Here is a 13,625-nt window from a genome sequence, read left to right as displayed (position 1 = left end):
TGCTTAGTGTACTTTTTTCAGACGTTTCATTGTCAAGGATTTCACCAAGTCTCCTTTTTAGGGAGTTTCAGGGAGACAGAACGCTAATTCCTCTTTATTGGAACTACACACCAGCCTTTAGGGATTCAGGACAAAAAAAATCCTTGAAGTATTTTATGTTCTAGAAAGCTGTTTGACCCAATGATTATGAGGTAACTGTAGAAATATTGTATTAACATGACAAAGTAACCTTTCAGGAAGGTGTGCTTGCATGAATTAGCCAACAAAGCTCAGCAGGATTGTTCTGAAACAAATATTTTGCTATTTATTTATTAGCTATACATTTAGCTATTCTACTAAATATAGGGGTTGACATAGTGACATCATCATTATCAAAATACTGAGCCACTTGTGTAAAGTGGCTCAGTATTAAACCCATGCCCCTTTTACGCTATGATTTTGTATACTTGGGCCAATGAGCCCAAAATCAGCTTTAATTCTAAGATAAAGCGGTGTGGCCTAGTACTTCTATCTTTATACCTTATGTTATAGTAAGGTTATAACTAAAAGCTACATAGTTTTTTTGTTTCTTCCATAAAAATGTCTACTGTATGGGCATCAACCTTCACCCATTGGTTTTGGATTGCTGTGGGCAATGTTTGAAGGCGTCCAGTATAGCTGTGAGATACCCCAAGAGTTCATTTTCTGTGCACCAATCATTACTGTTGATAGCTGGTAAAAGAGAAATTGCCCTCAGTTTTAGAACCAGTGGCATTTCAGCAAATGCATTTCCTCCTTTGTTTGTACTCGTGTACTCAGAATAGAAGTTGGGGGGGAGTGGAATTTACCAAGCATGTCCAAGTGACCTTAAAATGAAAGGAACACAGTGCAGTGATACTTGCTTCTAGAACAGACTTTAGCATTGGATAAGATCTATTAGTAAAAAAAATGTCCTCAAGTTAAGAACATGAAAAGCAAAGAAAAGTAATGAGGTAGTAATCCATCAATAACAAAGATGGAGTAATTTTTGTGAAACAATTACTTTAAACAAACCCGTGTTTTGGACTTGAGAGTTAGCCCTCTATTTAAGTGAACCACGCTACACACAGTGACCACACTAGCCCACAGTGGCTCAAGGAAAATTATGATACTTGCCCAACAGTCATAGCCTTAAAATCTATCCCCATGGCAGCAGGTAAGAAACACGAATCAATGATTTGGGAAGAGCAAATTCAATGGATTCAATGGGCAATATTTGTGTTTGCAGAGACATTTCCTCTGGAACGTCTGTCTTTTTAAAATGAAAAACCCCTGAGAGAAATGAAAGCATGTTGTGGTGTCTGTTCTTGTTTTGTTTTTTTTAACCAACACACTGGGTCATAACCTCAGCTGGCCCTACTTTCTAGCTATTAATCTCCAACACAATGCCACTTCTGACAGGCATGTGTATGAGACATACTGTACAAATGACTCTGCTGCAGATGCATGAAAGTGCTTGCAGATGCTCACAGTCACAGGCCGCCACTGTAAGAATATAAATGCCCCTCACCCATTCATTCATCCTCTGTCCAAAGCTCCGGTGTCTCCCTAAGAGGTGAGCCCAATAAGATCTCCTGCAAAGCTTTTTGTCTCCTCTCTCTGAACAGTTGCTCAGAGATGCAACACAGTACTGCTGCATTTAAAGAAAAAACCATGTCTCAAACAGCATATGCACTGTAAGGAAAAAAAAGTCACACTACATCAGGAATTTTCCACCTCCTGCTCACTACGACTGTGCATCTGTTGTTCACAGCTATCCTGTTGAGAAACATCACTCATGTACATGTAGAGGAAAAAGCCCTCTGCGTATGTGCATGTGTAGTTGTGTGTGTGTGTGTGGTTTTGTGTGTGTGTGTGTTGTTAGTCAGTCATGCGGCCACAGTAATCTCCCTGAGTGCTGCCTGTTTCTCTGTAAGGCCTGACTCAGACAGAGATGACCTCACCACCGAATGGCAGGTTGTATGTTTTCATGTCAGCAGGGGTTGGTTTGGTGTGCGTGTGTGTGTGTTTGTGTGGGTGCCTGTGAGTTTTTATATTGTTGTTGCGAAGACCTAAAAAGGAAGAGGTTTGATTCCCTTACATTAAAGCGCTGCTGCTTGAAGCTTCATTGCACTCCAGAATGATTAAAGGATGACTTGACGTTTATAAAAGCATCACCTGCTTGTCATGGGTTAAAAGAGATGAAATGGGGGAAGATTATCGCAGATGCCAGCTAGCGCTCTCGGGGGAACTCACATCATCCCTCTGTTTGCTTTTTCCAGTCCTCCAAACCCTCATCTCTGTTCTCCGCTTCCATCCAGATCTCTAAATCTCTAAACCTTTCCGCTTCAGCCTTGAAACGACAGAGATGCAGAAATGGTGTTGGGTTTTGGGTTGTTTTTTTTTGCCTCCTTCAACCTTTCGTTCCCCTGCCTCTCATATGATTCCCTTGAGTATTACACAGTGCTGTCACTGTGTGTGCATGTGTGTGTGTCTGTGGTGCGCCACGCTGAGGGCCTCTTTATTTAAGAAATAGCAGCTGCACAGAGAGTGAGATACAGAGAGAAAGACTTTTGAATGTTGCTCAGTAAGGGCACCCTCAGTACTTTCAGTCGCTTGTAGCTGTGCACATGCAGGTTAGGATGTGCATATGTTCTGTAGCACAGTATACACACACATGCATATGCATCCATTAGCAACATCTTAATCCATAAATGACACACCTGCACACTAACATTAGCCAATATAATCACCTTTAAACTTATAAAATATATTTTGTTTTCGTTAATACTGCATACTGATAGCACAGACTGTATATAAAAGATGGAAATAACTGGCTCTGACTAAAAAAATGTTCATGGACTTGTTATTCACATGTTTGTCTCAATAAGCTCGCCCTGCTTGACTGTTTACTTACAATACAATACCTTAATTGTACAGTAACTGGCTCGATGGAAGAAGACTACGGTGGTCCAGAGAGGTCAAATAGATTGCAACTTAAGTAGCAAATAGAAAATTGCTGCAAGAGCACACAAATAACAACAGAAAAAGAAAAAATAATGGCACAGACCAAGTGACAGAAACCAAAACGTGAAGGATTTCCCTCAGACACACTTAAAGTGGTCTTAGTGCTGTGTCAGGCCCATCCATCCATCCATCCATCCATCCATTCACTTATCCTTTTCTTCAGGGTTTTGGGGGGGTGCTGGAGCCTATCCCAGCTCTCATAGGGCGAGAGGCAGGGTACACCCTGGAGAGGTCGACAGTCTGTTGAAGGGCTAACACACAGAGACAGAAAACCATTCGCACCTATGGGCAATTTAGATTGATCAATTAACCTATCCCCACTAATTGCATGTTTTCGGACTGTGGGAGGAAGCCAGAGTAGCCGGAGAGAACATGCAAACTCCACACAGAAAGACCCCGGCCTGATGCTGGAATTGAACTTTCTTTTCGTAAATGATGCTTCCTTTACTTCCCATCCCTTCGCTATTCTCCCTTAGTTTTTGTCAGTAATCAGCCTAAAAGTTGAGATATTTGAGTATTCAGTGGAAAAAAAACACCAAATGCACACTGCCATGTCTACAGCTAAAAATACCAAACTTTCAGCTGAGAAACTGGAACAAGAAAGACGATCACTTCCAAGTAACTAACTGTGGCTGCCAGGATTGCTTGTCATTTAGTCTTACCAGTCAGCTAACTTGAATTGTGATTCTTTGCATTTGCTACCCACCAATCAGCCCATCTGTGGTATTCACATGTGTGATCCTCTTTGTTTCTCTTTCTCATATTCTAACATTCAGTTTCTCACTTTGCTCTGTCTTCCTCTTTCCGTTGCACATCACGCCTCTTGACTTTGAACACTTCATCAGCATGGGCAGACTCAGCCTGTGTGTGATACAGTGACTCACATGCACCCTGGCTGACCACCCACAGATGCTGCTGCTGCTGTTGTGCTGCGTTGCAGAGAGAGTGGTTTTTCTTCAGTTTTGCACATTCTCCCAGAGTCTTTATGTGTGTGCATTTGTGTGTCTGATGCAACAGTAACTAAGGTCTGATCAGATCTCAGGTGGTCTGCTTCCTGCCAGTAGGCTAAATAGGATTTCCCCAAAATCATATTTTGCAGCCCTGCTCTCCTTTATGAGCAGGAGCTCACTCAGCCACAGTCTGGTGTAATATTCGCTTCATTTACTTTGCCTCTGTAACCTCTTAACAGCGCTGGCATCAGCACCTTCAGTATTTATAGTCTGAACCTTGAGCTGCTGTTCTTTTTGTTAAAGCATCTTCATAACAAGACTTTTGCACCCCTCCTTTTTTGTTTGTCCTGTATCTTTCCCTCTGTATCACGGTCTTGTCCTGCTTTCACAAATTTCATTTCCTCCTTTTCCCTCTCTCTCTTTTACCTTCATCATTTCTCTAACCCCCCCACCCCCCACCCCCCCGGCTCTCCCTTCTTCCCTTTCTCTGTCTCTCCTGCAGAACCAGACTGGGCGTCGCTGACTTTGGGTGTGTTTGTTTGCCAGGCCTGCTCGCTCCTTCACCGGAGCATCCCACACATCAGCCGAGTCAAGTCTGTCCAGGACACATGGGATGCCAGCGAGGTGGAGGTAGGGTGGGAATGTCAAAAATCTCCACATACCTTTAACCTCAGTCCACTTGCTGACATTTGATGACATTTGACATTTGAACAATAAAATGAATGTGAGACAAGGCTTCCACAGCATTGAATTCCTACACTCCTACATTTTGTGTCGAGAGAAAGAGATGGAGGACTAACGCCGCTGTTTTGCTAGCATACTGCTCGCACTACGCCTCCACAGCGTCAGATGGTTTGGGGTCACAGGCAAGCGACAACTACGATTTTCTCAAGAGAATACAGGAGGAGGTGTAGTCTGATCAGGTGTAACACACGGTGTTTATCAGGACAGCATCAATTTTTTTTTTTTAAATATGGCAATAAAACCAACTTTGCAATGCTATTAAATTACTGTGATGATAATGTCGTGAACAAAGCTTTAATTTAACATCAAATACAATCCACCTCCTCTGTTGTGTGGAGTTCAATTCACTTTTATTTACGGTATATAGCACCAAATCACAACAACAGTTGCCACAAGGGGCTTTACACTGTAGGAGCCTCTAATAGTACAGAGAAAAAAGAAAAGAAAATCCCAACAATCAGACGACAACCTATGACGAAGCACTTGGCGAGAGTGAGAAGGAAAAACTCCCTTTTAACAGGAATAAACCAGGTTCAGGTAGCGGTGTAGAGCTAGAGATTAACAGTAACTATTGATTAATTGCAAAGTGGTGTATAAACACAGAGTGGAAAGAGGTGAGTGAAGAAGAAACACTCAGTGCATCCTGGGAAGCCCCTTAGCAGTATAGACCTATTGTAGTATAACTAAGGGACGGTCAGTGTCAGTGTCTCTAAAAGTAGAGAAGGTGTGTCTCCCAAATACAAACTGGGGGTTGGGGGGCATCTGAAAGCTGAAGGCTCTGCCTCCCATCCTGCTTTTAAATACCCGAGGAACCACAAGTAAACCCGCAGTCTGAGTCTGATTTGTCAGTTGGACATGGAGAAAGGTATCAGCTAAGCCATCAGCTGATGTGGGCAGACAGTGAGATCACCTGATATTCAGGGATTGCTAAACAACTAGCCTGTCCTCTGTCTGAAGGTAGCTAAATCTGCCAGCAACTTTGGAACTAGAGACTAGAGATTTAAACATTAATTGATTTTTATTTATTTTACAAACCTGGTGGAAAAAGCCATCCAGTGTCAATTCAAAAGGGAATGCAAAGGAAATCATTGTATTATTAATCATATAGTTTGTGAACTAATTATTTTAAAAATCCATTTTACAATCTCTTTGGTTAGACATAAATGGACAAACTTTTAGATGTGGATTGTTATGAAATTAGCTAAAGCTGATGTAAAATATTTTTGAGTCTTCTGCAACTGTAGAATAATATACACATGAAACACTATAATGTATCATACATACGAGTATTAGTTGTGAGAAAGTTGCTTTTAAAACCTACGAAAGCAAAAACTGTAAACAATGGTCAAGTTGTAAAGTGAGCCACTCAGTTTAGTCGACTAGCTAACGAGGTAGCAGTATGTTTTTTTTCATCACCATTATTCGTGGCAGCTACAGCTGAAATATTGCATAAACATAAGCTTTCATGCAATCTAAATGGATGCCTTATATTATTATTCATCTTTGTACAGTTGTCAAGAAAGAGGAAAATAGCCATAGAGACCAAAATTATTTTTGTAGCAGGCTGTGCTTTTAATATCTGTGGGGTCATTTTAGAACTAATGACAGTTTGGGGAACTTTAGACTTTCACACATGTGGCTTGGCTTCATGTTTTAGCACCAGAGATGGTTGTTTTTAGCAACTTGTAGCATCATAACTAAAGTGGTGGTGTTAACAGTTGTAGCAAACAGTCCCTTTTGTTAGGATTGTCTTTTGAGTCGCTCTTGCACTTGTTTTAGTAAAATGGCTCCTAGTTTTACATTTTGTGTGTTTTGAAATGTGTCATTCCTAAAATCGCACATACCTTTGAAGTCAACTAGTTAACACCATGACGATTGCAAAAGCAATGGAAACAAGACTATTTGCCAAATGGTTGTGAGTGTTTGCTGGAGGCTAATGGCAGTTGCTGGGAGAATGATTGCTAAAGCCCCTGTCACGTGGCCTAGAGACCAATCAGTGACCCCCCAAGCCACATGTCACTTGGCAACAATGTGTACTCCTCAACCAGTAAGCAAAACCCCCTTGTGTTTGCTTTGGTTGCTAGCTTATTGCTAAATCGACCATTTGCTTTCAAAGTTGTGCCTTTTGAAACATATTGGCCACTGCTGAGGTACAACTTTTACTTTGACAACAAACTTTTCATTTCCAGTTTTTATCACACTTTTTCAAGTCGTATTATTGCTCGGCTAATAGGAACTATTAGTGCTGGGATTCTGCTAGCAACCAAAGAATTCACCAGGATATTGTTGGCAACTGATTTCAGCTGGCAGGAGCCAGCAACCTCCAGAAACCACTGCCAACCAGTGGGGGAATACATGATGTATCACTGGAGGTGATACAACCAGTGACTGTGTCACTTCCGCATGACATCACATGAGGAACCTGAATAGAAATCTATGGGAAAGCAGCTTTCTGTCTCGACTTCTGTAAAAACTTTCTTTATGAATTTATGGGCTCAGTCACTTTTGGGTCATACTGTGTTCCAAAAAGGGATATTATCCATGGTATGTTAGTTAGCAACGTGGAAAGGCAAGTCATTACCCAGTGAGCAAGCAGTTTCACAATCAGAATTGCTCTTTTTTGTTACATCCAGTTTTTTAAAACCAAGATGGCGGCGGTACAAACGTTAATCTTTGCTGCCTATGGGTAACTTCAAGCCAAACAGTTTATTAACTGAGAGAAGTGAATAAACTATCAATGTTTTATATCAGCTGAGTTTAAATGTTTATATTTTGTTATGAGTCGATTGAAATAACTGCTAGAATTCTTAATTCTTCACGAATATGTGCAAATCCCAATAGAAGCGTGCATATTTGATATGTGACTGTACCAAATACATTCAGACAAAAACAAAAACCATGGTAACTGAAGCTTAAGCATCACTATTGTTTCTATGGAAACAACCCAGTCAATGGACATGTGATATGGACTATGGATAATGTGACAGAATTAAAAAAATGAGGAGGAGCGATGTCATTTAAAGGAAAAGTGGTGGGTTTTTGAAACCCAGGGCATCTCTGTCTGTTGACACATTCATTATATTTCTAGATTAGCCATAGTGTTTTTCTTCAGCATAGAACAAAAGGCTGCATGATCAGAGTCAGAGTCTCATGTGGCTTGATACAGCCAGTATTGATCTTCCAATAATACTTAGATTTGCTGTGATGCCTGTGCCCTGATATGTGAATTCTAACCAGCTCCATAATTCTGACCTTCAGCCTAACTCTGACTTCCCAGTGGAAGGAGAATATCTCACCATATGGATCAATAAGCATTATTAGTAAAATAATAGTTTACTCTTTTCCCTTGTGTGCCTTGCGATCATGTCCCGGTCAGAATACATCTTGAAGGCATCCTAGTACCGCCCCTGCAAATGTGTAAACACAGAATGCATATTTGGACTTCTGTACTCTGCTGGGGATAAATAAAGTTGTCCGTGAATGAAACTGTGTTGTCGCTCAAAGACTGTCAGTCTGTGACAAAAAGGGACTCAGGGGGCGGTGATGTGAGTCACCAGGAAGGTTGAAGATGTGGGAGGACAGTAATTGGGATGTTATGGGGATTTGACTTAAGGGGTGAGCAGTGAGGGTGTTAGCAAGGAAAATGGAAGAAGAATACACAGGAAGGACAGAGTATTTGGATAAAACCAGAACAAAAGCACATTTATTGGCGGATGGGGGATACATTTGATTGAGGTACGGGAATACACGAGGGCTTTGTGACGTGCGTTTGGGTTAATATAATTGGGAGTGTTTTAGGATGATTTTGAGATCACTGTTGAGACCTCTGGAGCTCTGTTTTGGTCCCATACCAATAAAATGTCAGTAATCGGAGGAACCACAGCAGTATTCACTTTATTAACTGAACATGGCTTCTATTGGGATCAGTGGAAATGTGTCTGTGGTTGTGTTCAGCTAGGTGCTACAAATCACAAGGATATTACTTCATTTTGTTTTGGAATTATAATACCACATTAGGCTTTATTTACACCATGTACTAATGTTTAATCTGTATCTGGACACATTATCTTACCCTTGCTTTTAATGGCGCAACGGAGCAGGCTCAAAAATATAACATAAGACACCACATAATACACCAGAATCTCATTTTTAATTAAAGGCTGGTCATACACCGACAGAGCTAGCAATCCAGGCGAAGACCAAGAAAAAGTGCAGAAAAAAGTCCCGAAGGGTAACAATGAGGATATGAACAAGAAGCACAAGGAATACAACTCCAGGAAGAGAATATGAGGAATATAACTAGGAAACTGTCTAGAAAGCTTAACTTCCAAGACAATCTGGCATGTTACAGAGAGACAAAGAAGTATATATAGTAAAAGAGTATGTAACTGGTGAAAACTGATGTGAAAAAAGAACAAAGTAACTAGATACATACATCACTAAAAATGAGAAAATAAAATGGGAAGTGGCACAACAGAAACCCAAAACCATGACTCAAATATTGCATCTAAATGCAAATAAGTGAGGGGGCAGGCAAGCAGGATCAAGGGAAGCAGTCCTCCTTTGTGGGCTTTTGTCATTACTTGTACTAACTGGGGTCTCATAAGTTACCAGGATGAAGTCGAGCTGGAGCTTTCACCTTGCTTTGTGTGGCTGATTCAATCTCAGTTACACTTTATGCATTATGCACGTTCTTTTTTTTTTATCCTTGCCCAGACTACACTGCACACTGCTGCATATTTATCAGTATATAAATTGAATCAGCTTTGCTATTTTTATGGATATGTATGTGCTTAAGCAGTTGGATCTATAATAAATTAGACTGTAGATAACGAGAAGTCATCCAGTCTCATGTGCTATTGCAGCGTTAACCATGTTATCATGAAGATTGGGTTTAGCCGTAACTGAAGGTCATGCTCCGCAGAAGCTTGAGACAGTTGCGAGTGTTTTTTTTTCAGCCGTCTGGTGGAGTTAAAAATTCACATGAAGGAGAGGAATACAGTGAATGGATGTGGTACAGAGGTGATTATACCAAATGACAGGAACAGCTGATTCAACATTGATTGATTTCATGTTCATTCAAGGTGCCAAATTCATCATTCGTCACATGAGCTGAATTTCAGTGGCTTTCTTTAGAAATCTGCTTCTATTTGACGTTCACAATAAAATGCCACAGTGCTGCATCATTCCCCAAAGTCCCTTAAAGGATAAGAAGAAGCGTACTGAGGGATTGTGCCAGCTGGATTGAGCTAAGGGATTATCCTAGGATGAAATGTACGACGGAGGGAACAAGGGCAGGAGGAAAATGTGTCCCAATGCAGTGTGGCCATTTCCACCCTTAATCCCATAAGAAAGCCAGAGCCTTATTGTCAAGTGAACAAGTTCTAATATACTTAAGGTTTTCTGTGCTATAGCTCACTGTTTTTAATCTAATTTAAAGTTAAATGTGAATTTTTTCTTCCTGTTATTATTGTTAAAGATAGTAATAGGATTAAAACCAATATTACTGGTGCTGCTATTACTATAAATATAATAAACTTAATGCAGTTATGTCCCCAAGTAAAGTATAGCAAAATTATGGTTCATTAAAAACTGGGTAGATAAAATGTATCTGGTTTTCCATTTAACCTTGATATCTGAAATGCAGTATTAAATATTGAGCTGCGGACAGTGTTTTGATGACTAGGTTTTTCTTTCTGTTTTCCTTTCAGTTAATGGCTGCAATGGGAAACAGTGCAGCCAAGGCCAAATATGAGCAGAAGGTTCCGGCTTTCTACTATAGACCAACACACACTGACTGCAAGTAAGTACACCTTTCAAATTAATCTCAAAACACGAACACTAGAAAACACAGCCTTGTGTGTATAAAGTTTTTATAGTTGCATAAGCAGTTTATGTCTAATGTTAAATTAGCTTATTCTTTTTTGTTAGCTAGCGGGTGACTGTGTGCTAGGACTGGGTGAACTGATGTTAGGCCCTTTCCTGTCAAAGGAACTTGTTTTTTCTGTGTGTCAGGACAGCAGGAACCACTATTTAGGACATTTCTTAGGGCTGTTTTGGTTTGTAGAAAAAAGTATATGTTCTGGGCTAAGTGGAGGCACAGGACACAGCCCTAAAAACTACTAGACAAGGATGATTAGCTAAACCCAGAGAAGACAACACAAACAACTGCCATTTCTGTCCTCTTGATAACTACCAGTCTTATCTCCGTTGTCATTTAGTTGCCTACGTGGCCAAACCACACCCATCTTGTTTCCCTCTATGCTTCCTGTAGTGTAAAGTCCACTTTTGTACATTTTCAAAGTTGAATACAGAATAATGTGTAATGAAAAGGTTGGGAAATCTACTTAATTATTATATTAGCTTTGCAAGTATTACATTCTTTCTTAAAGGCCTAATGAAGGTAGAGTGAACTAGTGCTCTCTGTACTTAAAGAAATCACAATGGCTGCTCTGAAAAAAGCAGAAGCAACAGCAACAAGTTATAAGAACATTCAAAACAGCGACTTGGTTTAGGCCAATTAATTCATTATGACTATACTTATGTGATTGTGTTCATTTGTGGTGCAAAGTTTTCTGATAGTAGCTGGTATGTGCATGTAATACACACAGAGCTAAACGTGCTGCTATACCTATTAGCTAGGCGCTAACGTCGGCCACTGTTTGGTGCTGTACAGCTAATTGCAGTGTACTTTTATAGCATTTGAGCTAAAAAGAAGCTGCATGTTTGTTCAGGAAACAGCTGTAGATTGTGTATCATGTGTTATATCACGTGTTAATCACAGTGATCAGGAAGCATCACATTCTCTTATTTTTTGTGTGTATGAAAGGCCATGAAAAGCAGTGTGGTTTTGTTTGTGTTATTATTTTTACTGTAAATCTGCAGGGGTTTTATTCAGCATTTCTGAATATTCTGGAGGCTGTTATGTAGTACACATTGCACCAGCATGTGCTTTGAATCAGCCTCAAATAGTACTTGAGGTAGCAAGGCTTTCATTTCTTGGCATTTTAGGAGTGTTGTTCCATTTGTCTCCCTGTCTTCCAGTAAATTTAATGAAAAGAGACAACCAAGAGAATCCAAAAGACTGACAGAAAGCCTAGAACTAGAAGTGAGAGAAATACCCTTCTCAGTATCAGCTGTCTGTTTGTGCTCTCACCCAGTGTCATCATTGGGTGTCATTTGAAGAAAAATTTGCCAAGAATGTTTACCTCTAAATGTTGATAGAATAGTTAATGTATTTCCTCTGTGCAGAAAAAGAGATGGTGTGAGCCATTTAGAGCATGCTGGGGAGAGGCAGAGAAGGAAACGGGATGAGAGAGATTGTTGGCATGGCGATGAGCTGCCTTTTTGTTTGTTTTTTATCAGTGAGAAGGAAGAAGGTTTAAAAATGAGATTGCCACCTTTACATTAGGCTTTGGTACAAGGCTGTGATCAGGTTGCTTTGAGTTGCATTGCAATAGATATCTATGAGTGTTATATGAGTATAAGCTTAATGGATATTCCATTATTCTGTTTTATTGAGGATTAAGTAACAAATTTAAAGATGCAGCAGGGATGAATTAAGAAGTTTAAAAGTGCTGCCATGGCCATTGTAAAACTAAGGAAGAGGTTTATGAAAAAATAACATGTAAAGCACATTCTTGTAAAGGTACATGTCATACCCTCCTCCTATTCCGGGATATACTTCTATTGCTGTAAGCATTTTATTAATGATGATGATATTTGTGACATTTTTTTGATATGGCTTAGATTATTTAACAATTCAATTTTATTTTGACGGGAGACTGAAGCTGTCCGGAAGTTTCTTCTTCCTCCTTAGGCTGTCAGCAGAATTACAGTGACCATAAAAAGCCACTTAACTATATCTCATAATCAATTTGATGAGATATGATCAGTTTTTGTTTGGTCAGTAAAGCATAGAAACTGGTAAGCAACCATTTGTCAACCTCTGGTTAGTAGGGGAAAATGTGTATTCCCAATCTGGTTGGCAAGTGGTTTTGGGAAGTTGCTTGCTTTTGCTTGGGTGAAGTAGGTCCCAAAGAGGGTGCAGAGACAAAAACCTTTGTGTTGCTTTGGTTGTGCCCTACCACTAACATGCACACATTTCTAAAAGCTCAATTTTTGCTCTGAAGGCAAATGCTCTTATCGCTTGGTAGGCAATTTGCAAGTGGTTGCAGACCAGTCGTCATCATCTATTCAACTGTGGTCAGCTGTGGTAATCACTAATGACCAAAGAAGTGGCAAGAAGGTTTTTGGTGCTGCACATGGGTCTTACATATTTCATCACAGTATTCCACTATTTTAATCTCCTCTATGTGTTGGGAAAGCGTACAGGTGACTGCATGGTTAAGTCAGAAAATTCAAGTTGGAAGCCAGGAGTTATGCATTTGGCATTTGTGAACTGCCAGGAGAACAAGTAAGAGAAGACCTTTGCCAGCTTGCTTGTTAGACAATAAGAAGATTCAAGTTTAAACACAAATGTCCTCAGAGTAGCAGTTTATCTTGGAGGTGAAAGCCAGTGACTGAAAAGTGAAGAATAAAACCATGTAGTGTGTCCAAGGTCTTTAGAACTGGGGACAATAGGGTGTTGCTGTTCCTTTGTAATTTCCCTCTGTATATTCTGGCTTTGTCCTACAGACCGAAGACGTGTTGATTAGGTTAAGTAGTGATTCTAAATTGGCCATAGCTGTGAACGTGAGAGTGAGCCTGTATGCCTCTCTGTGTAAATTTGAGTCCACAATGAAAGCGATTCACAGTGACATGGTGATCAGAAATAGAAGAAAGTCAATCACATTCACTTCACATGACTATACAGGGAGTGCAGAATTATTAGGCAAGTTGTATTTTTGAGGAATAATTTTATTATTGAACAACAACCATGTTCTCAATGAACCCAAAAAACTCATT

The 13,625-nt window shown here is 40.1% G+C and overlaps 1 protein-coding gene across 1 annotated transcript in view; it reads left to right on the top strand.

Moving 5' to 3' along the window:
• LOC102203381 (arf-GAP with dual PH domain-containing protein 1-like) overlaps window positions 1-13,625 on the top strand; it is a 37,477-nt gene that overhangs the window by 7,927 nt on the left and 15,925 nt on the right. The window contains exons 2-3 of the mRNA XM_005721864.2: window positions 4,477-4,604; window positions 10,430-10,521. Of these exons, the coding sequence (XP_005721921.1) occupies window positions 4,477-4,604; window positions 10,430-10,521 (220 nt within the window). The remainder of the gene's footprint in view (window positions 1-4,476; window positions 4,605-10,429; window positions 10,522-13,625) is intronic.

The sequence above is a fragment of the Pundamilia nyererei genome, unplaced genomic scaffold, assembly GCF_000239375.1.
Source record: "Pundamilia nyererei isolate P.nyererei 1_Seehausen unplaced genomic scaffold, PunNye1.0 scaffold00005, whole genome shotgun sequence".
Lineage (NCBI taxonomy): Eukaryota > Metazoa > Chordata > Actinopteri > Cichliformes > Cichlidae > Pundamilia > Pundamilia nyererei.
The sequence above is the reverse complement of the archived record's forward strand: the minus strand, read 5'-3'. Positions and strand labels throughout refer to the sequence as shown.